The sequence below is a fragment of the Notamacropus eugenii genome, chromosome 5 (genome assembly GCF_028372415.1).
Source record: "Notamacropus eugenii isolate mMacEug1 chromosome 5, mMacEug1.pri_v2, whole genome shotgun sequence".
NCBI lineage: Eukaryota > Metazoa > Chordata > Mammalia > Diprotodontia > Macropodidae > Notamacropus > Notamacropus eugenii.
The window spans coordinates 37,042,160-37,066,121 of record NC_092876.1 but is presented as its reverse complement, the minus strand read 5'-3'; the positions used below and the strand labels follow the sequence as shown (position 1 = coordinate 37,066,121).

The following is a 23,962-nucleotide window of genomic DNA, read 5'->3' as shown; positions in this document are numbered from 1 at the left end:
ACCAGATCCTCCACGCAGCCAGACCTCACACCGCCCATATGGCCTACAAATCGTGACAAAGTTTCCTTATTTTCTTCAGTCCAAAGAAATCTCAGTCTCTTTCTCCCCCAATGAGAATGGATCCTTCCTAAGCCCTGGACCTTCCCACCAGAGAACTGGTTGCTCAGAGGAGCAGATATAGATTCAGAAGAACCAGTTTATTAAACAAGCTTTCCCTCTGGGCTTTGAATATTGGTTCAGGAACGTTTCTTTGCTGTGGGGATTGCGTTTTTCACAGAGGGATCTTCAAGCATACACTGTGGACTATCCCAACAGTCCCCCTAAGACTGTAAGCAACATTCCCTACATACTAAACAACCCTCCTGAGGTCAGTCACATAGTGCATCCATAACCTGACTGGATAAGTATCCATAATTTAGAGATAAAAAATTCCCAGAATTTCCCTCCCTAGGATTCATATCTGGAACCTGAGAAAGCCAGGAGGCAGGAGGAGCCAGTGTGTTTTGAATCGCTTTTAAGAATCATGCTCAGAGAGCGTATAGGTATAGTTCTCAAGAGAACAAATGTAACCTATTAATAAGCACATGGAAGACTGCCCAAAATCACTAATAATAAGAGAAAAGCATTTTAAAAACAACTCTGAGGTTTCACTTCACTTCTGCCAGATTAGTAAAAAATTATAAAGGATAATAGTCAATATTTGAGGGGTAATAGAAAGACAAACACACTAATACGTTGTTGGTGGAGCTGTGAAGACTGTAGTCTAACCGTTCTGGAAATCAAGTTGTAATTACGATAAGAAGGTGACAAAAATGTCCATGCCCTTTTTACCCAGAGATGCCACTGTAAGACATATACACCAAGGAGGTCCATGATAAAAAGAGAAGTCCCTACAAACACCAAAATATCCATCATCTCCCTCTTTGTAGTAGCAAAGAATTGGAAACAAAATAGAGGCTCATCAATTGGCAAATGACTAAACAAATCATGGTGCATGGGTATAATGAAACATTCCTATAGCCTAAGTAACAATAAATACGATGGCTACAGAGGAGCATGAGAAGACAAATAAACTGATGCAAAATGAAAGAAGTGGAAGCAGGAAAGCAAAATGCATGATTGCAACAATGTAAATGGAAAGTACAACAGTAAAATAACTAAAATAAAATCCAATGCTAGGAAATCATAATAACCAAGCATGAAACAGAAGAAGGCACCTTCCCACCCTTCTTTGTTCAAGTGGATATGAAAACTCGGCATTTAACCTCAGACTTTCGTGATTATTGGTTTATTTTGCTGAACCCCTTTCTGCTCTTTTTTATTCTTTGTTATAAGGGATGACTTTCTGGAACGGGGGACATCAATGGGAAGGGTGACATAAAGACAAAAGATATCAGTAAAAAAAAACCCAAAAGAATCATGTGCACTCCACCCCCATCTTAGGAGAGACTTCCGTCCTGGTCATCTCCTGAATCCTTGTTGGGGGGGTGGGGAGAAGGGTACAGAAGGGCAAGCCACTCAGATGGATATTCAGCCCTCTCCTCATAGGCAATTTGTTCCTTCAACAAACCATACAGCCTTCCCTTCAACATATTTAACCTCAGCTGGCTAAAGAGAAAGAAATCAAGAAGTGGGATGATTCAAGTAAATGGTTTCCATTGGAGAAATCAGGAAGTGGGATGGTATAGGACATACATAGCTCCGACTCTAGCAGCAGTACTATGATAGTGGGAAAGCTTTGGTCTCTCCTGTGTAAGAGGAGGAAGTGTTCTTGCCTCAGGCCATCCTATCTCATTCACTCTCTGCTAATCGCAGAAGCTGCCCCACCTCCTTCCTTGGCACAGTAATGCCACAGGGGCACTTACCCTGTGCCAAGTGGGGGCAGTACTACCTCTCCCATAAGGAAGAGGAAACGGAGCCCAATGACCACAAAGTCGGAGATTCAGAAAACTATCCCAGTTCCCACTTGAAGAGAACCCAGTGGCTTCACTCACCCACGGGAAGGACATTGGCTGACAGGAACTGCCTGATGCTCTCTGGACAGGGTGATGAGGGCTCCAAGGGCTGTGGGACAGTACCAGCTGGCAGGATTGGGGGAGTGGGTGCCATGACTGGCAGAGGTCCAATGAAGTCCAAGCTCTGTAACCCCCTTTTGTGGGTGGGTCAAATATTCCTCCAGAAGCCTCCTTCCTTACTCCCACCTGACATGGCAAATCCACATCACCTCCTGCTTAGTTAGTCTCTTCAAAGAGCTGGGCCAGAATGTGAGTGCAGGTCCTATCCCAAGAATCAGGGCTGATGTGAAGACTGCTCCTTTGGGCCATCCAAGGACAGGAGCAGACCAGCTTCTCAGAGTGAGAGATGCCCTTTAGCAGCCAACAACTGCAGGGTTCCTAGCTTCCAGGTCCTCAGCAGAGTCTAGAACCTGGTCCTGCCTCACACCTAGAAAGACCAACAAGGAAGAAACAACAAATTAGTAAGTTGTCCCTCTTTTTAAAATGCCTTGCTTAGAGACATCTAGGTGGCAAAGTGAATAGATTGCTGGTCCTGAAGTCAGGATAGACCTGAGTTCAAAGCCTGCTTCAAGACACTAGTTGTGTGACCCTAGACAAGTCACTTATCTACTTCAGTTTCCTCATCTGTGGATAAGATCAGCCCCCACCTTCCAGGGTTGTAAAAGACCAAATGAGATATTTGTCTTCAAGACAAATGAGATATTTGTAGAGCTTAGCACACAGTAAGTGCTTAATAAATGCGTATTGCTTCCTATTCCCTTCAGAGAAAGTCAGTTCATGAACAACAACAAAAGAATATCATGGTGCTGTGGAAAGTCTTTGAGATTTAGAACCAAAAAAACTGGGTTCTAATTCTTCCTATGATACTCACTATCTTGTCGCTTCTGCCTCCATGACAGTAGATCTCATCTGCCCACTCATTCAGACAGATGCCCCCTTAGCTTGGACCCTTATCACCTCCCACCAGGACCACTGCAATGGACTCTTCATGGATGAATGGAATTGTTTTCAGACTCTGAGCTGTCCTCCATCAGCTGCCCAAAGCATCCCAGGTCTGGCCAAGCCCCAGCCTTTTGAAAGTTCTTTCCAGCTCGAAGGAGATGATTTCTCTTCACATTTTCTGTGATCCCTCTTTAGAAGACACTCAGGGTCCTCTTCAGAAGAACCTCCCCTCCCTGTCACTGAAGGAACTTCACTGGTTCCTAGTCACCTCCTGATACAACACAACATGCTCAGCTTACTGTTCAAAGCCACTATTTGGCTGTAGCCTAATCATCCCAGACACTTTCACACATCTCTCCTTCATGCCTCCTTGCTGTTCCCAAGCTGGGCATGCCATCTTTTCAGCCTCCCCTCTGCCATTCATCTCCTCATCGTCCTTAGCTTCCTTCAAGGTTTGGCTCAGGAGTCACTGCCCAAGGAAAACAATTTCAGATTTCTCCTCTGTCCTTCCCTCTGTCCCTCCTTGTTGTATGTGTATATATGCACACACACATACATGTATACACATAATGCATGTGCACACATATGCACACAACATGCACACATACCTATATACACATACAGAATACACACATACCTATACATTTACATAGATGCATGTGTACACATACACATGTACACACATACACATGATATGTGTATACACATACATGGGGGCATATGTATACATATACGTATTCATACATACACATATACCTATGCAATACACAATACACATGTACATATACCCATATACATGCATTCATACACATGTATCTATATATACCTGCTACACTCATATTATATCTATATGCAATACATATATGCACATATATTCATACACAATATACATACCCATATACACATATATGCACACATGAACCTATATTCACATATATGCATGTATACAATATACATCCATCCATAATACACAATATACATGTGCATACATGCATGCACATGTACACATGTATACACATGCACATTCACAGATATCATCTCCCTCTCTCCCAGTAGAATATAAGCTTCTTATAGGACAGGAATTGTTTTTCAGTTTGGGTTCTGTATCCCCATGACATAGCAGGGTTCCTGGTATGTAGGAGTCTACTAGTAAACACTTGCTGGATCAGATTCCATTGGGTCTCCCCCTTCCCACGACTTACAGCATCTAGAAGGCGGTGGATATGTGTGTCAGATTACCCTGCCCCTCCTCATGTCCATCATTCTTTTTGTACACATGAGTCCCATCCATCCAAACAGGTTGTATAATTTCAGATTCCAGTTCCCAGCATCTCTCTCCTTGCTCAAAGTAGGCCCTCAATTAATGGTCTCTGGCAAGGATGTCATACATAACTCCAGCCTAGCATCTTTTCCCACCTGAATCCTGATTTTATACCAACAAGCCTCAATCTTAAGTAATTCAATGAATATTTACTGAGTGGCCTTGAAGTCTTCCTTCTCATTCTTTACCACTGCCAAGAGCTTCCCCCATCATTAGCTACACCTTTCTTGGCCCCATCGAACGCCGTCTCCCTCTTCTGCAGCCTGAAATTCCACCAACAAGAGGGTTCATTACAGGAAACAGGAATTCCTCAGGGATGGTTTCATTTCTGATTCTGTATCCCCAGCGCCTGACACATGGTAGGGACTTATTAAATAGTTACTGGTTGATTTTTAAAATGTAACCGGTGGGCAGACTAAAGAGGAGTTGTCAGTCATTAACAAGTCAGGGAGAATTAGTTCAGTTGGACTAGTTTTCCTGTTGAGGCTTTTCTGAGATCTGCCTTACCTCCAGAATTGGGGGGTTTTCTTAGGGAGATGAGGATGAAGGCAACACTTTGGGAAGGGGGTGTGTGTGGCAGAAAGGTAGGCCCAGATGAGAAGTCAAGGAAGAGAAGTAGGTGAGCACAGGGCCTGAGGGCACTGGGTAGGAAGCAGAGATGCAGAATGTATGTGCAAAGGTGCTCAAAAGGGAGATGAGAAAGCACCTGAGCGGGGATCCCTGATAGAAGATGGGGAGCTGGCCCAAGAGGAAAAGAACAGGCAGGAGGAAGGGCACACACAAAGACACTGTGTCTCTGTCTCTGTCTTTTTCTTTCTGTCTCTGTCTTTGTTTTTGTCTCTGTATCTGTCTCTGAATCTTTCTCTGTATTTGTTTCTCTGTCTCTCTGTCTCTCTTTCTCTCTGTCTCTCTGTGTCTGTCTATGTCAATGTCTCTGTCTGTCTGTCTGTCTGTCTGTCTGTCTGTCTCTCAGTGTGACCACCTATCTCTTCCAACTGGGCCAAGAGGGTTGGCCAGGCTGCACTGGGAGATTTTATTGCAAAGGGATAAGGATCAGAGACCCTCACAGCTCTGGGAGACTGGGAAGGCCTTCCTTTAGCCCCCAAAAGGCAAAGTGAAAAAGTAGTCTTAGGAGATGCTGTAGCTGACTAAGACTATGACCTCCCCTCCCAAGTCTCCCCTCCTGAACTACACACATGTTCAGATCTAACCCTAGACCATGGGTCACGACAGCTGGAGTCCCAACTGCCTCCACTCAGGAGGCAGATAATTCTCTGCCCTTCCCTTCATAAAACCACCTGTAGACCTAGAACATTGCAGCCACTGGAGCCCAGTAGTTTCCCCTGTTATCTAAGGGGGCTGTGATGCCCAGAAAGATGAGGACACCCTCCCCTCCCCCGCAACCAACACAAAGCATTGCCAAACTAAGAATCAGCCCTTTCCAACTCCATTAGGAAGTCCTGAGAGCAAATTCTGCCAGCCCCTGGACCTCATCTCCACTCAGCTTCTCTCTCTCTCTCTCTCTCTCTCTCTCTCTCTCTCTCTCTCTCTCTCTCTCTCTCTCTCTCACACACACACACACACACACACACACACACACACACACACACACACACACACACACACTCCATGTTGCCCTGTCAATCACCATTTCTACTTGGAACACCTAGGCTTCCTTTCTCCCCTTTCCTCTCACATTTTCCTCTCCTCTCCCTCTCCCCTCATCACTTGTCCTCTCCCCCCTCTTTTTACTCTCCCCCTCTCTGTCCCATATCATTCTTCTCTCCCTCTTTCTCTCCCAACTCCACTAAGTGGTTCCACCTCTCGTTGGCCTGTTCTGCCACTCTCTCCACATTCTCCCCAACCTGCCCATCACTGCCTCTTTCATTCATGGACAGCTATCTCCTCCCAGGACTTCTCTCACTTCATCTGGGTCCCTCACTGCCTGCCACCCCCCAGCAGTCACCTGAGAAAGGGATGCCCTGGGCTCCTGCCTTGGCCCCTCCGGCTGCTCCTCACTGCACCTCTCCAGCCAGGCTTCTCCTGTGTCTAATTAGCAGCAGGAGCCAGAGCAGAAAGCTGAAAACCAGAGCGTTGCCCCAACACGCCCCGTCCTGTTGTGGGGAAATCTGGGAGCCCGGATCTCTTTTGGGAGTGCAAGTTCACTGGGCCTTGAGGACAGGGACCTTGGCCAGGCAAATTAACCTGAGTCCCTCTTATTTGTGGAGTAAAGACACTCCTGAGAGTAAAGTTCACCCTCTTGGTCCAGACTAGCCTCAGTGAGAGAGAGAAGGGGAACCCAGCTCCACCCTTGAACATCATCCAGGCTCTGACTTCCTTTTAACAGTATTTTACTTTTCCCAATTACAGTAAAGACAATTTTTAACATTCTTCTTAAATAAAATTTTCAAATTTCTCCCTCCCTTCCTCTGTATGATGGTGAGAAATTTGATATGGGTTATATTGGAGCTATCATGTAAAACACGTTTCCATTTTAGTCTGACTTCTAATAGATTCTGAATGCCCTAGCCCACTATGCATGCAAGGCACCAAGCTCATACCCACTTCTTTTCCTCTCCCAGGAGATACACAGATCCAAACTGACTCTTCCCTTCCTGCCCACTCCCCAACAATCCAAGGACCCATCCCCAGGGGAAACACAAACTAGAATCCTAAGATAATAGTCCTGCTGAGGCTTTAGAAGTCATCTAGTCTCTAGGTGTCAGACACAACACTTCCTAGGGTCACCACCGATAAAACGTAATCAGAGAATATTTAACAAAAATACAATCAAACTTAGATAATGTTATGATGTCATTTTCTCTAAGTACAAGGATCTGTAAGTATGATTTAGTGGCCCCCTTTTCTATTTGTCTATGAGTTTGACCTCACTGGTCTAGTTCTCATCACAAAACTAGAGCTAGAAAGAACCTCAGAGGCCAACTCCCACATTTTACAGATGAGGAAACAGAAACGAAGGTCCAAAGTGGTAAAGTGACTTGTCCACAGCCACACACATGATAGCACATCCATCACTCTAAATCTGCTCCTGGGAAACATACAGGTCTTGAAATTGGTAGCTGGAAATGGGAAATATCTAGGAAGCCTAGAAGTTCAGATTGTTAATAAGATGCTATAACTTCTTTTTTCTCTTTGAGGTAGGATAAGCCCAACCTAGAGGCAGGATGAGTTTTTTTAAATTAACAAGCATTTATCTTTTGTCCCTACTCTCTCCTCATTGAAATTAAAAATAAAAACAAAACTTGTAACAAATAATTCATAATCAAGAAAACAAATTCCATATTGGCCACATCCAAAAAACTTGTTTCATTCTGCACCATGAGTCCAGCACTTGTCCATCAGGACATGGGTGATGTGCCAAATCATGGATCCTTAGGAATCTTGGTTGAGACCTCTTACTTTCTGAAAAATGGAAACCTCTTGAGGGCAGGGACAAGTTTTCTTATATTTGTTATTGTTCAGTCATTTTAGTCATGTCTGACTCTCCGTGACCCCATTTGAGGTTTTCTTGGCAAAGATACTGGAGTGGTTGGCCATTTCCCTCTCCAGTTCATTTTACAGATGAGGAAACTGAGGCAAACAGGGGTAAGTAACTTGCTCAGGGTCACACAACTAGTAAGTATCTGAGGCTGGATTTGAATCCTGTCTTCCTGACTCCAGACCTGGTGCTCTCTCTACTCTATCCTAGCTGCCTGTGGGTGCTTAAATAATGTCTGCTGATTGAGTCCCCCCTCCCCAGTCTGTCGTAGAGAATCATTACTTTAGAACTGTAAAGGATCTTAGAAGTCACCTAGTCTAACCTCCTGCATTTTTCAGAAGATAAGGAGTTTGTCCAAGGTCACACAGCTTGTGGCTCCCCCCTATTCTCCCTAGTACATAGCTCATGTATACACAGTTATTTTCTCCCATTAGAGCCACTCTTGAAATCAGGGACTGTATTTTGGGCTTTCTTTGTATCCCCAGAGCTTGACACAGTGCCTGGCACACAGTAGGTACTTAATAAATGATTATGAACTGACTGATAGTCGGTGGCAGAATCAGAATTCAAACCAGGTCTCCTGATTCTAAATCTAGCCCTCTTTTCCAGTGCACCAGTGACACCTCATTTGGCTCCTGGGCCTTCTCCCAATATTTCAGGACAAAGGGCAGAATCAGGTTATTTCTCCCCTACCAAGACCTCTCTTCGACTGTCGAAACCATGCCCACCCCTCCAAGCCCAGATCAACCCCTACCTCCTCCGAGCAACCTTCCCTGATGTCCCACCCACCTCCCCCAGCAGTCTCTCCCTCCTAGGAGCTCCTGGAACACTGATTTTGTCATTCATTTAGAAGAGAATGGAAACTGTCTTATATAGTTTCCCTTTTCCCCCTAATTTGCGCATATTTTATCTCTCCAATTAGACTATGAGCTTCAGATGGGAAGAAAGTGGTTTTAACTAACAGAGCAGAGGTGGGGAACCTGTAGCCTCCAGGCCACACGTGACCTTATAGGTCTAGGTCCTCAATCCAAATCCAAAAGGGTTTGTTCTGTGAAGTTTAGATTCCATCAAAGCGCCACACTTGAAGACCTAGATATAGACCTAGAGGGCCACACGAGGCCTCGAGGCCCCAGATTCCCCACCCCTGTAACAGAGGTTCTTTGGAAATGTTGCTGTTTGCCCTCCATTCTCGAAGAGGATCATGACACCAGGAAGGTGATCCCATGACTTGAAAGTGAATTGGATTTAAGTGTAGTAGGGCTGTGCAAGGTCACCAGCTTCCCTCTCTCCTCCAGAGCCATCTGGATTCAGTGGCTAGATATGGATGAGGACACCTGGAAATGTCCCAGGATGCAGTGGGGCACTTTGGCCTTTTCAAGTTAAGTTCTTTAATGGGAGGATGATCAGGGGGAGTGAGGCAGAAGAAAGGAGGTTTGGCCAAATTGTCAAGAGTGAGGAAGACAGCACCTGAGATTAAGCCTGCCCCAGACTGGAGCCAGCAGGAAATATAGACTTACATTATAGGATTTGGGTCCCTGAACAGCCTTGGGTAAAGGAGGAGGGGGCAGGGGTTGGGGGACAGGATGGCAGCTTCTAGAAGCCAGCTGTTCTCCTCTGCTCCTGGAAAGAAGCCCAGAGGATTCCTCTCCCCACCCTCCCCAAACATAGGGCAAGTTCTCTTCCCCTCTTCTGCTATCCCCTGGCTTCCCGGTATCTAGAGCTCTGTTCCCCTCCCCAGTCTTCTAGCAGGCAAAGACCACAAGCCACAGCTTGTACCTCCAAACATCCCTCCCTTCCTTCCCCTCTGGGCCTCTGGGCAAATAGGTGGGCCCAGGAAATGTAGCCCTCAGCCCCAGACCCCACCCTCCTCTGGCATCCCCAGTGGAGGCCCCAAGGCCAGAAAGGAGAGAGGCAGAAAGGTCCCTTCCCCTAAACAATCTCCCATTGATAACATTCGGAGTACCTTAGAATTCTATCCCATTCAGTTCAACATTTTAGTAGTTATATCCTAGAATCCATGTCAACCTTTCCCTTAGCCTTAAGAGGGGAGACCTCGCGTCAGGAAAATCTGGGTTCAAATCCCGCGTCTGACGATTACTGTGTGTCCATGGGCAGGCTATTCATCTGCTCTGAGAACTAATTGCCGAGGTACAAAATGGGTGTCATAGGATCACATATTTAGAGCTGGAAGAAATCTTATTCCATCCAACCCCACATTTTTACAAATGAGGAAATTGAGATCTGGAGGTGAAGTTACTTGCCCAAGGTCACTTGCAGCATACGTAGGATGTAAAAACAGCTTTCTAATTCCAGATCTGCTATATCATGCCATCTTATAATAACACCTGGAGTGCATAGCTCCCAGGATTGTTGAAGCTCAAAAGCTCAATTGAAATAATGGGTATTAAGTAACTTGAGGGCTTTAAAGCATTATAGAAATATTATCCTAATTCTGGGATACTAGACTTAAAATCCTAGAGTGCTGAAATCCTAAAAAAGACTATCACTTCAAAATCTGAGCATCTTAGGATCCTAGAATCACAGAATCCTAGGAGACGTTACTTTTAGAACTCTGTAATCTTATAATGCTAGTGTAAAGGGAGAGGGGATGTGATTCACCAACAACCCTCCACCTCAGCTTAGTAGATGTGGTCACACATGATGAGGTTTTAATATAAAAGTAAGATGTGTCTACACCCTGATCCCTTTATGAGATTCAAAAACCTCTCTGGCTGAGTCAAGGAGGTGGTGATATAATTGGCTGAGAAAACAAACTAGCCACATTTGTAACAGATTTAAATAGATAAGTCCTGAGGATTCAAGGCAGTCAAATGAGGGGAAGAACTAAGCATTTTATATAGCACCTACTATGTGGAGAAGGAAATGGCAAACCACTCCCCCAAATGGAGTCACAAAGAATAAGATGTGACTAAAACAACTTAACTGAACATATGCCAGACATTATGGTAAGTGCTTTTTACAAACATTATTTCATTTGATCTTTACAACAAACCTTTGAGGTAGGTTCTATAATTAATCTGATTTTACAATTGAAGAAACTGAGGTAAACATGTTAAATGGCTTGCCTAGAGTTGCATAGTAAGTATCTGAAGTTGGATTTGAACTCAAGTTTTGCTGTCTCCAGGACCAATGCTCTATCCACCATACCAACATCTACTTCAAGACTAGGAACAGTTGTGGAATGAAACTGTTGGGTGGAGAAGGCATTTATCTCTAGTGTCTGGCAGCAAAGGAGGAGGTAGCGTAGCCAGCAGTTTAAGAGTTCTTTACAAACTTGGAGCCCTTTGTGGAAAAGACCTCCTTCTGCCCCCCATCTATATATGGTCTTGTCACTACAAAGAGGAGCTACTGGACCAGTAGGAGATACTACATCTCATGGAGAGCAGAGGTATGCACCCCAGGCAGACACAAATATAGAGAATGGTTAGCCAAGTGAGGAAACAGCTTCAAGAAGTGTGATCCCAGAAATTGAGTGATGTTATGGGGAGGAGGAGATCTTGAAAATCTAGCATAAGGGCTCTGAAAAGAGGGAAAGGACTTTCAGGATTTTTAAGTTACCTTTGCCAAATACATATCCTACCTGTCTCATTAATAATTTATTCTAAGAGTTCAAGTCCGCTCCTTCCATGGTTTCTGTGTACAACTATGGAAAAGTTCATACCAGGTTTATGGGGAGACCTTTTGTATCTATCATTCTTACATGACATTTTAGTAAATGCTTTTACTAAAAGCTAATTATGTCAACTGGCTGATTGTTAGTAGGAAGCACTATTAATGAGGGCTCATGGGCTATAGTAATAGAAGTATAACCCTATAAGTTTATCTTAGAGCCCTATAGGTAGTAGCAGCTTCCCTTTGGAGACTGAAAGAGCAGGTACCAAGAAGGGGAGTATCACAGAGGGGAAGCTACACTGGAATAAAATAATTTTAGAATCCCAGAACCACAGAAACCTACAACATCAAGAGCCTTAGGATAAGATTCTTAGAATTCTAGAATCTTAGAATCCTAGTATTCTAGAATCCTAGAATTATAGTATTCTAGAATTTTAGATTCTAGCAGCTTAGAAATGCAGAATCGTATCTTCTCTGCATCTTAGAACAACAGACTCATAAAATTCTAGAACCTTAAGATCCCAAGATCTCAGTAACCTAAAACCTTGGTATCCTGGAACCCTAGACTCATGGGGATAAGAACAGAGACTTGCCCTGTGATTTCATTGACATAAGGAATTCCCCTATGAGAAAATTCCCTTTACCAAAGCCAGCTGGCATTTTTTGCAAAACTTATAGTCTTGAAGAGTTTCCTAGAGCAGTGAAAAGTGAAGTAATTTGTAGTCAGTCTTACAGCTAGTATGTGCCAGAGCTAAAATCTTGGAGTCCTAGGACCCCAGAATCCTAACATCATAATACACTAACATCCTAGAATTTTAGTGTCTGCAAATCCTAGAATCCTGGGGCCTTTGAATCCTAGAATGCAGAACCTGGAGGGACCAGCTAATGCAACTATCAGTTTCTAACTGTGTGACTCCAGACAGCGTAATTTAATTCAGCATTATTTAGCCTTGGCCCACAGTGGACTTTATGGGCAGCTAGCCCAAGGTTAAAAGAGGACAAAAAACAAACAGTGTTGTCAAGGACAAACCTGCCAGGCTACTGTATTCGTCTGATAAGAACCAGCCCTACTCATAAGTGGAACACCCCTGCCCCAATTCAACAGCCTCTGGATCTCACGTTGAAACAAAAAGGTCGGCTTCTCTTCATAAGCAGCTTCAGGTCTTGGGAGCGTAGGTTTGAAGGAGGAAAGAAAGCATACATTCATTCTGGTAATGGATCATGTCAGAGGTCAGGCCATAAAGGTGTGGTGATATCGGGGGTGGGGGGGTGTCCCTCACCCAAAGAAGGGGATTAAAACTCCCAGGAAAGGGTTCCTTGGCTCATGCCAAGGCCCCTTCTTCCTGTGACAATGCTCCTATTGTAGAGAATATGCCTGGGAAGGCTTGGGGTAGCGGAGACAGGCCTAGACAAGCTATGCCCCATATCCCACATACCAGGCCGGTAGAGCAGGCCAGACAGAGGTTCAGAAATTCAGCAGCAGCTGATACTTGAAGGAGGAGCATAACACCTCTCAATGTTGCGGCTACAGATGCTGGGGCAAGAACCCCAGTCACCCCCACCCCAAAAAGAGTCAAGGGGATGGTCACCAAGGAGGAAAAACTGTAGAACCCCTCCTAAGCAAAGTTCCTAGTGACATGCTGAAGTTCAGGCTTTTCCTCTGGAAGCCAGAGAGAAGAGGGATGGCATTCCTGGTAGGGGGAACAGCATGAACAAAGATTCAGAGGATGGAAGAAGACTAAAATGAAGGCTGGGGGGAGGGGACAGAGAGGAGATGGATCTGACTATTTAAACTGCTTACTCCATCTTGGGCCTGTCAGAGGCAAAATTTCCTGGACTTCCTGGATAAATACCAAGACAGGGACATGACAAGGGAACTTCTTATCTTTTCTACTGTCATGATTCATAGAGTAATACAATCACATATTTAGAGCTGCCAGGTAAACCAACCCTCTTTATTTTATAAATGAAACTGAGACCCAGACAGATTAGGTGATTTGCCCAGTGTGTGAAGAAAAATTCAAACCCACATCACCCAATTTATCCTTTATTGTTGGGTTGTTTTTTCAGTCATGCCTGATTTTTTTTGTGACCCCATTTGGGGTTTACTTGGCAGAAATACTAGAGTAGACTGCCATTTCCTTCTCCAGCTCATTTTACAGATGAGGAAACTGAGGCAGACAACATTAAGTGACTTGCCCAGGATCACACAGCTAGTAAGTATCTGAGGCCAGTTTTGAACTCATGAAAGTGAGTCTTCCTGATTCTAAGTCCAATGTTCTATTCACTGTATCACCTACCTAGCCTCCCTTAAATTTAATTCACTCACAAGTCAAGACATTACCCCATGATGTCACTGGTCCTCTTTGAAAATGAAGGACCACCACCAACAACAACAGTGATGCCACTTGTGTTGAAACTTGAAGGCAGTTGGGGCTTCCAAGAGGCAGCAGTGAAAAGGGATGGCATTTCCAGGCATGAAGTACCACCTATGCAAAGGCATAGCTGAGGTATTCCACCTTTCTCAGCCCCAATTAATATAACTGATGAGTTATTTTAAGCTCTGATACCTTCGGGGGTGAAAATGGCTTTTTGAGATGTAGAATCAAAGATTTAAGCGTGGTGTTAATTCCCAAAGAACTCTATGGCATCTACCAAATAGTGAGCTCTCTTGATAAAGTTATTCATGTGTGGTGGATCTTAATTACATTAACTAGGGTTGTGGGATATGGGACATCCCATCTTGCCCACAGATGTATGGGGAGCAGCAAACAAACCTTTTTGTCAGGGATGTGCAAAAAACCTTGGAAAAGGAGTTGGGTTCCAGATTGCAAAGGCCTTCATGCGCCAGAAGAGACAATGGACACGGCTGGATCCATGCTCATGACCCCTCCAATTTAGTGGAACCTGAAAGTGCATGAACCCAGGGGTCGCTACTTTTCTTAATTTTTAAATTTTTAAAATTCCATTTTATTTTCAGTCCCAAATTCTCTCCCTTCTACCTCCTCTCCCCTCACCCTTGGAGAAGATAAGAAAACCCAAGCTGTTATAAATATGTAATCAAACTAAACAAATTCCTAGATCAGTTGCTTCCAGAGTCATCTGGGCTCACAGGTCTTGGATTCAAATACTGCTTCTACAGTTTACTGTCTATGTGACCTCTGCAGAAGTCAGCACTTTCTCCGAAGTTACCCTTCTATCCACTCCTACTGCCTGTATATAATAAGCAATTAATAAGTATTTTATGAATTAAATTGCTTTGGAGGGGATAGAGAATTCCAGCCCCAGTTAGGTCTTCCTGACTCAAGTCCAGAGCTCCATCCTTGATGACATCACCGAGATGGAGCTCTGGACTTAGAATCAGGAAGATGTGAGTTCAAATACTGCCTTAGACACTTATTGACTGAGCAAGCTGTTTAACTTCTCTGGTCCTCAATTTGTTCCTCTATTAAATAAGGGGGTTGGATTAGATGGCCTCAGAGGGTCCCTCTCAGAAAAAGAGTGAAATCATGTACCATAAACTAAGATGAGAAGTTATTTCTCTGGGTATCATCGGTGGTTTGGTGAGGGGGAGATCTATGCTTCCATTTTTCTCTTTGGAAGCAAAAAATAGAGAGCCAAGGGGCCCTTAAAGGCATCTGCTTCAATACTCTTATTTTGAAGAGGAGACACTGAGGTCCAGTCACACATTGTCCAGAGTCACAAAGGTAGATCTCAGAGCTGGGTGGGACCTCAAAAGCCACTAGCCACCTGTGTCCCTGAATAGGAGTCCTATGACAATCTTCCAAATGAGTGGGCATCCAGCCTCTGGCAATGGGGAGCAACAGCCTCCCAAAATAGCCTCCCACTTTGGGATGGCTGTCAATTCTAAGGAAGGTTTTCTTTCTTCAGTTCAAATCAGCAACTTCTACCCAGGGTTCCCAGCTCTGCACTCACTGGAGCCAAATAAGACAAGTCGAATCTCCCTTCCCTACAATTGATCTTTCAGGTACTTGAAGACAGGGAATTCATTCATCTTTCTCAACTCCAAGTCTTCTCTTCTCCAGCCTAAATATTCCAGGTTCTCAGACTTGGAAGAGACCTCAGAGACTCTTCTGGTCCAACCCTGAAACAAAAATGGTTCTATAGTCTTCCCCACCCTCTGAAAACCTCCTAGGAAGAGGTTCCCCCCCTTGCCAACAGCCCTGCTGGGGTGTGCCGGGAAATGTTTAACAACTGGTTCTCCAGATGCTTTTAAATTTAATCTGTCTTAACATTCTTTCTGTAATTTACTTAAGTCTAGATAATCAGCGAAAGAATAAATCAAGCTCTGATCTGCAGCCTTTGCCAATTTCTGAGGTATAAATGCTCACCTGAAAATTTAACAACCTGTTCTTGGTTCAAACTGGCTATAGCAGACCCCTCCCTCTACATTGTCTCCCCATATTAGAATGGAAGCTTTTTGAGGGGAGGGATGGTCTTGCTTGCTTATTTTTATATCCACAGTGTTTAGCACAGTGCCTGGTATACAGAAAGTGCTTAATAAGTGCTTGGTCTACTCTATCCATCCATCTCTCTTTATCCACACTCATCTCTCTCTCTCTCTCTCTCTCTCTCTCTCTCTCTCTCTCTCTCTCTCTCTCTCTCTCTCTCCTTCTTCCTCTCCCTCCCCCCCTCTCTGTTTTTTTCTCTCACTGTCTCTCTCCAACCCATTCCTCTTTTAATTGACTTTAATTATTTCTAATTACTAGGGAGTTCTTTCTGACATCAGCTGAAATTCACCCTTTTTGCCTCTTCTACCTATCCTGACTCCCAACAAGTACACACAGTTGCTGCCTTCTTAGACCTTTTTAGGGCCACTGAGGCAGGGTCAGCCTGACTGGCATGTCTTTGTTCTATTTGGTATAAAATGGAGGCAGTCTGGATCATATGTCTGGTCTGGGAGTTCAACAGTGTGGAACCGAATCCTGATTCTGCCATATCCTGCCTGTATGATCTCACTGAACAAATACCTTCTCCTGTCTGACCCTCACAGAAGCTGTAAAGATCTCTCTCTATTAAAGAAGGGTTGGTACAAGATCAGCAGTTGTTAATCTGGTGTCCATGAGCTTGTTTTTGAAAAGATACTTGGATGACTATTTTAAAATGCAAATTTCAAAATGACAAAGCTTCCTTTGTAATCCTTTGTATTTTATTTCATGCATTTCATAAGAAGGGGTTCATTGGCTTCACTGGAGCCAGATGAGTTCTAAGAACCAGGTTCTAAGATGACATCTAGGTAACCCAAGTCCTTCCCAAAGCACATAGATAGGTATGGGACTCTCTCTTCATCTCTGAAGTTTTTTCAAATTTTTAGTGCCATGATCCTATGACCTTCCTCTATCTCACCCATACCAGCCTTGAGAGCCCAGAAGTTCATGCCTTCTCGCCTTTAGCCAGCAGGCCCCAGGGCCTCTGTGGCCCTGTCCACTATTTCCTCTTCCCAGAGTCTCTCTAAATGAGCCAGAGGAGGTGTTGGAGCAGGGACCTTCCAGACTTGGCACATTCCAATGACCTCATCCTTTTTCAGTCAGGCAACAGTCCTCAGCCTGCCTCTGTCTCTTAACTCCCTGCCTTCCAGGCTACCTTTTCTGGGGGAGACCAAAGCCAGGAATCTACCTAAGTGGGGGCGGGAGTTCTAACTAATTGGGCACTCGGGCTGCCAATGCTTCACAAGCACAGACCGGTGCTGGGCACATACCAGCACATCAGAGTCTCTGGTGCTAGCCCCTCCTCCAAAGACAATGAATGACCCAGGCAAGATAGGCCAGTCCCATGTGTGGCCATTGGCCATAGAACTCCTAGTCCCAGCATCCTAATGGTTCAAGGAGGAAGAGGCTTGAGCGCAACCTTGGCCAATGTACTGGAGGGCTCTGGGAAGAGAACCTGACTCTTTGTACTCATTTCAGCTCATATATTTAAGAAGCCATTTGCCATTGGACCCTTCACTACAAAATACCACTACCTGACTGGGACTTCTAGTGCCTTCTTTCTGCATAAGCCCTTTAATGAACTGAGAGATCCAAGTATCAGTCTTCTTTTCTCTAGATAGGTATATGAAAAACACATTCAGAAAACAAGCTATCAACAAGATAGGAAATGGGCCATCTGGTCATATTCCTTTGGGGCAATTGGGGTCCTTTACAATCTGATACAACCCTACCTACCTTTAAATCCCTGTATCTCACAGGGCTCCCTTTCACCTGCCTTCTGCTCCACAATCTCCCCCTCAGCTAAGTATACCGTCTCCACAGCACCCCTTCCAAATATTACCCTTCTTTAAATGCCATCTCCCTCATGAAACTGACACAAAATCTTAACAGCTTTTTAGTAATAATTGCTAACATTTATATAGCACTTACTATGTGCTAGGAACTGTTCTAAACACTTTACATTTGATCCTCACAACAACCCTGGGAAGTGTTATCATTATCCCCATTTTGCAGATGAGGAAATTGAGGCAAACAGAGGTTAAGTGATTTGCCCAGGTTCGCACAGTGAGTAAGCTGTCTGAGGCCAGATTTGAACTCAGGCTTTCCTGACTCCAAGCCCAGCAGTCTATTCACTGCACAACCTATCTGAATGCATGAAAATAGATTTCTTCATACCAAATACTTATAATCTCCACATTACATGGAACAAACCACTTCCAGAGTATCTCCTGAGAGTGTCTTTATGCACATGGCTCCTCCAGTGGTGGTCTTTATCCACTAGATTTACTGTTGCACTTTTGATAGTGAGTTATACCTCCTTAAAGTTGTTGTACAGTGGATTTCCCTGTTGCTGGGGAGGCTGCACATTTTTGCATGCGATAGTTCAATGTTTGATTTCTTCTTCTGTGTAATCTCCTGTTCAGGTTTCACTAGTACTGGTCTTCCCTGATTCTTTCCAAGGCATCCAGCTGGGGAGGGATTCAGACAGGTCAGCCTTCATTCCCTCCCTGGTTCTGTTTTCTTCTTCGGGACACCATGTCCTCTCCCTCCTCCCCTTAGCTCTCTTTTTGCTTGTACAACTGAGATACAAATTTGCTTGTATTTGCATACCTGGTGGACAGTCGGATATGCTTCAGCTATGTGTCTCTGGAAAAGTCACTTTACCTGTCTGCCTCAGTTTCCCCATCTGTAAAATGAGCTGAAGAAGGAAATGGCAAAACACTCCAGTATCTCTGCCAAGAAAACCCCCAATGGGGTCACAGAGAGTCAGATACAATTGAAAAAGCAGCTTCAACAACTATGAAGGATTCCTGGCACTTAGTATAGGTACACAGGAGAAAGGGAAAAGGGAACAAGCATTTATTAAATACCTACTATGTGCTGGGCAAGGTGTTAAGCATTTTACAAATATTATCTCATTTGTTCAATAAATACTTGTTGCCTTAGTGCCTGGTCCAGGGTATTTTCTACCTGAACCTCACTGGAAAAAGATGAGAACAAGATAGTGGTGGTGGTGGTGGTGGTGGTAGTAGTAGTAGTAATAGTAGAAGTAGTAGTAGTTATAGTAGCAGTATGAGGAAAATAAGGAGTGGAGGTAGAAATAAAAGTATTCGTAGTAAGCATTTATAGAGAACGTTATGGTTTGCAAAGCTCTGTCCGCACAGTATTTTCTAGTCCTCACAACAACCCTGTGAAGTAGGTACCATTTTACAGAGGAGGAAACTGAAAAAAAATAGACTGGTTTCCTGACTTACTGAGGGTCAACTCCCAGGTTAAGGTGGGCTTGCCATCCTGCAGCTCCTTTCACATGCACAGTCCAGTACAGCACATTATTCTTTCCTGCGTACATCATCTCCTTCTTGAAGGCCAGAGAATATCTTAGAATCATACTCTATGTTTTTATGACTTTTTAGCATTTGTAGAGCATTTTACTCATACTATCTCATTTGAGCCTCACAATGGCCCTTCGAGGAAGCTACTGTAGGTATTATTACTAGTAATACTATAATACTGATAATAACAATAATATTGATATTGATAATAACAATATTGATAATAACAATAAAATAGCATTTTAAGGTTTGGGAAGTGCTTTACATGTGTTTTCTCATTTGAGCCCCACCATATGTCTGGGAGGTAGGTGATATTGTTATCCCGATTATAGAGATGAGGTATAGAGTGGTTAGGTGACTTGTCCATGGTCCCTCAGCTAGTAAATGTCTAAGGTCTCCTTTTTTTTTAAATAGATTAGGTACCTGGGACTCAGTATAGGGAACGGGGCTTTCTTCCACAAGGATCTGAAACAAAATCTTCTGAATTCCACCATTTGCGTATCCACTACACCACATTATCTTGAGTCCCTACAGACCCAGCAATTCAATTTAATTCAATTCCATAAGCATTTATTGAGTTCTGTACTAGACAGGTGGGCAGCTAGGCAGCATGGTGGATAGAGTGCCAGGCCTGCAGTCTGGAAAAGTTATCTTCCTGAGTTCAAATCCGTAGCTGTTTGACCCTGGATAAGTCACTTAACCCTGTTTGCCTCAGTTTCCTCATCTGTAAAATGAGCTGGAGAAGGAAATGGCAAACTACTCCAGTATCTCTGCCAAGAAAACCCCAAAGGGGAGGAGCCAAGATGTCGGAGTAGAAAGATGCACATACGTTACCTCTGAACCCACTGCCCATAAAATACCTGTAAAAAAAAAGAACCACCGGCGAATTCTGGAACAGAAGCCACAGAACGGAGCAGACGAGATTTCTGCTCCAGAGAGCCTGAAAACCTCTCGCAAAAGGAAAACCCCAAAGGGGGTCATGTAGAGTCAAACACAACTGAAAACAATTGAACAAAAACTTTAGGAGAAGAAAGACTCTTTTTTTATTTTTTTAACCATCTATTCCCATCATCAGGCTCAGTGCCCAGCATATAATAGGAGCTTAATAAATGCTTGGTGATTTTTTATTTGATTGTGTGATTCCAGGAGTTGGAAGAAAGGTTTTCTTCTGCAGAAAGGTTTTCTTCTGCAGAAAGCTTTGCAGAGGGCTGATAGAGAGTTAAAACCAAAAGAGCCTTCCTAAGCTAATGGTTTTTATACCTTAGATGGCTCCCCTCTCCACCTAATAAGATAAATGGATAAGGAAAGCACTATAAGGTGCTAAGAGCAGGAGTGAGGGCCGATTAGGAGGAAGCCTTCAAGAAGCAACTTATTCGGAAATGGACAAAGATTGAGAGTCTGGTTATTTTTACCAACTGGTACCTAAATGATCTCTGAGCCACCTGTCGTTCCCCCAACAAGTGGTACCCCCCTCTTACATCTGAGCCCCTGAGACAAAGCCTCATGGACCTTGCCTACCCTGGTTCCATTTCTTCTTGTTTCCCTCCTGTAGTGTTCTCACTGGCCTCAGAACCCTTGTCGCTCACCTGATTGCTCTCATTACCTTAACCTTACTCATTCATGTCCATCCTCTTCTATCACTCCAACCTATCAAAGGACGGGACAGCAAGGTACATGTAGTAGAAATGCCCCAGGCTCTGGAGTCAAAAAACTGGCCTTCAAATTATGCCTCTGATGCTTACCACCTTGGCCAAATGATTTCACCTCCCTAGGTCTCAGTCTCCTTATCTGTATAATGAAGGGGTTGGACCAAATGACCTCTGAGAATTCCTTCAAGCTCTGATCTAAGGTGTTCTTAAGCTGGGTGGGGAGGTGACTAATATTTCAGGGGATCTATCAACTTGGGTTGGAAAAAAATTACATCTTTATTTTTCACTAACCTTAACTGAAATTTAACATCTCTTTCCATTACGATGTAGATCACAATACGCTGGAATCCATAGTCAGAGAGGTCCATGACTCAAAAAGAAGATTAAGATTCTCTGCTCTGAAAATTCTTTAAGTTCTCCAATCTCCAGGAAGCCTTCTCTCTGGGCATGCCAACCCTTAAACTCTCTCTGTTCTGAATTCTTTTGGCATTTAAGGTTTGTGACAGTCAATTTAGCACCTAATTTCATATTCTCCCACATAGTTCCCTATTAGTTAAGGCAATTTGATTCAATAATATTTATTAAGCTTCGACTATGTTCAAGGCAGATTCTGAAAATGGTAAGAAGGAAGGAAAAAATGGAGGGAAGAAAGGAGGAAAGAATGAAGGAGCGGGCGAAGGAGGGAGGAAGCAAAGGAGGGAGGGAGGAAGCAAAGGAGGGAAGGAAGAAGGGAGGGAGAAATGAAGGAAGGAAGGAAAGAAGGGAGGAAAGAGGGAGGGAGGAAGGAAGAGAGGACAGAAAGAAAGGAGGGAAGGAAGGAAAGAAAAGAGGGAGGAAAGATGGGGAAAAAAAGAGGAGATAGAGAACAGTCTCTATAATATATGTGTATATATATGTATATATGTGCATACATATTTATATGCGTATATGTATGCATATTATACACACATATGTATGTGTATACATGTATGTATATATGCATGTTTGCATATGTATATATGTGTATAAATATCTGTGACTGGTATATGTATATGTGTATGTATGAGAATATATATACATATACATATATACATATATACATATACATACATACATATATCTCAAGGAGCTTACAAAGTGCTGGTTTTGCCATGAGGAATCCATAGTCTCAAATCCCACTTCCGATGCTCAGTCACCAACAGCAAGTCATCTAATCTCTCTGAGATTTACAGAATTCCATTTAAAAAGAAACACAGGGTATTATGGGGGGAAGAGGCCACGAGACTCTTCAAGGTCAGCCTACAATTCCTAGACCCAAACTTGGCAGTCCCACCTGCAGTAGATCCACACAGGCGTCCCTCCCTCCCCCCAGTAAATTAGCATTATCCTTGGAGCAGACTCCCACATTCCCTTGGTGTGGCTATCTAACTTGTCTACACTGAGAAGAAACAAATGTTCACAAGGTCAGACAGATTGAGGTAGCAAGCCCTGTGCTAGAACAAAGAGCAAGTCTACACGGAAGCCCAGCGGAGGAAAGCAAGCAGGGGGTGACGATGATATCTGTAGATCTGTATTCTATAGCTGAAAAAACTGGGGGCAGTGGAGCTGTTTCCCATTTCTTTCTTCTCTCTCACCGCTGCTGATTCTTGTTATAAAGGCTGTTTTATGTTGGCTAGGTGTTTTTTCTCTTCCTTACTCAGCCTCTGACTTGGAGAGGGGCTCAGAGGGCACTTGACCCCACTGCCCCCTTTCTGAGGTCTGGGAGGCTCAGAAATTCTCTGCCTAATCAGGGGCTCCACAAGCCCCAGCAAAGTGGCCTGATGAAACCGTGGGAAAGGTCTCTTTATTGTTCTAGCCTTATCTTCTCTAGCTACTGGCACAGCGAGTTTCATTGGCCATGCCTGGCCCCAGATTTCTCTGTCTACACATATTCTTTTCTCCCTGTCATGAACCCTGGCTCACTTTTATTTTTCTCCAGTTGAAAGTGTCTTCTTTGCCTGACAATGGTATTTGCTATTTACCGCTAGGAGCTGGTAAAGAGAAATCCCTGCTACCCAGAAGCTAGACAGCCAGCCTGGTGAGACACAATGGAAAGAGCGTGGCTGTACGGTCAGAGAAGCTAAGTTCAGATGCCACCTTGGAGGCTCCACTAGAGCAGGTTAGGGAGAGTTTTCTCTACTCCACTTAAATTACTGAGATGAACCAAAATATATATATATGTGTGTGTGTGTGTGTGTGTGTGTGTGTGTGTGTGTGTGTATACATATACACACACACGTATATATGTACATATATATACATATATATATATATATACAGCACTTGTCACCAGGGGTTGTTATGAGGTTCAACTAAGACAAACTAGTTAAAGCACTTTGTAAACCTGAAAGTCAAGCAGAAATGTGAGCTATTGCTATTTTAATGAATGATTATTTGCATATTTGTCTGGCAGCTAAAAGTTTCCTAATATGATCAATGTATCATAGAATCTCAGCACTGGAAGGGACCTTGGGAGGCATTTCAGTCATGTCCAGCTCTCTGTGATCTCATTCGGAGTTTTCTTGGCAGAGATACTGGAGTGGTTTGCCATTTCCTTCTCCAGCTCATTTTACAGATGAGGAAACTGAGGCAATCAGGGTGAAGTGACTTACCCAGGGTCACACAACTAGTAAGCGTGTGAGGCTGAATTTGAACTCACAAAAATGAGTTACAAAATGGATTATTACAAGACTGTGTTTTTCTTTTCTTTTTTCTGTTTAGAGAGAGGGTAAAGGGAGAGAAGTTGGGAACTGAACATCAAAGGGAAAAGAGGGTCAGTAAAGCATCCCTTTAAAAAATTCACAGAAAAGAACATGAAGACTGACAGAATCACCAACAAGAAGGATAGCTTTGAATATCCTATACCGCATTTATCTTTTTTTAAAAGCTGTGCATAACAGAGATCTCTAGTTTCACATACAATTCCTTTTTTTCTATTCTACTGTGAATTTGGAAATGCTCATTTTATTTCATGTTTTTCAAATTTAGAATAAAAATACATCTAAAAATGTTTTAAATAATTTTTTTTTAAAAAAAGCTTTTCACTACTGACTCTATCCAGCAGCAGAAAGAGCCAAGGATCTTGAGTCAAAAGACCTGGGA

General features: G+C 43.6%; 1 protein-coding gene across 1 annotated transcript in view; it reads right to left on the bottom strand.

Annotated features, from left to right (window-relative positions):
- Positions 1 to 23,962, bottom strand: part of PLCH2 (phospholipase C eta 2) — a 334,868-nt gene that overhangs the window by 289,586 nt on the left and 21,320 nt on the right. The window contains exon 2 of the mRNA XM_072608589.1: positions 1,995 to 2,442. Within this exon, the coding sequence (XP_072464690.1) occupies positions 1,995 to 2,109 (115 nt within the window). The 5' untranslated portion in view covers positions 2,110 to 2,442. The remainder of the gene's footprint in view (positions 1 to 1,994; positions 2,443 to 23,962) is intronic.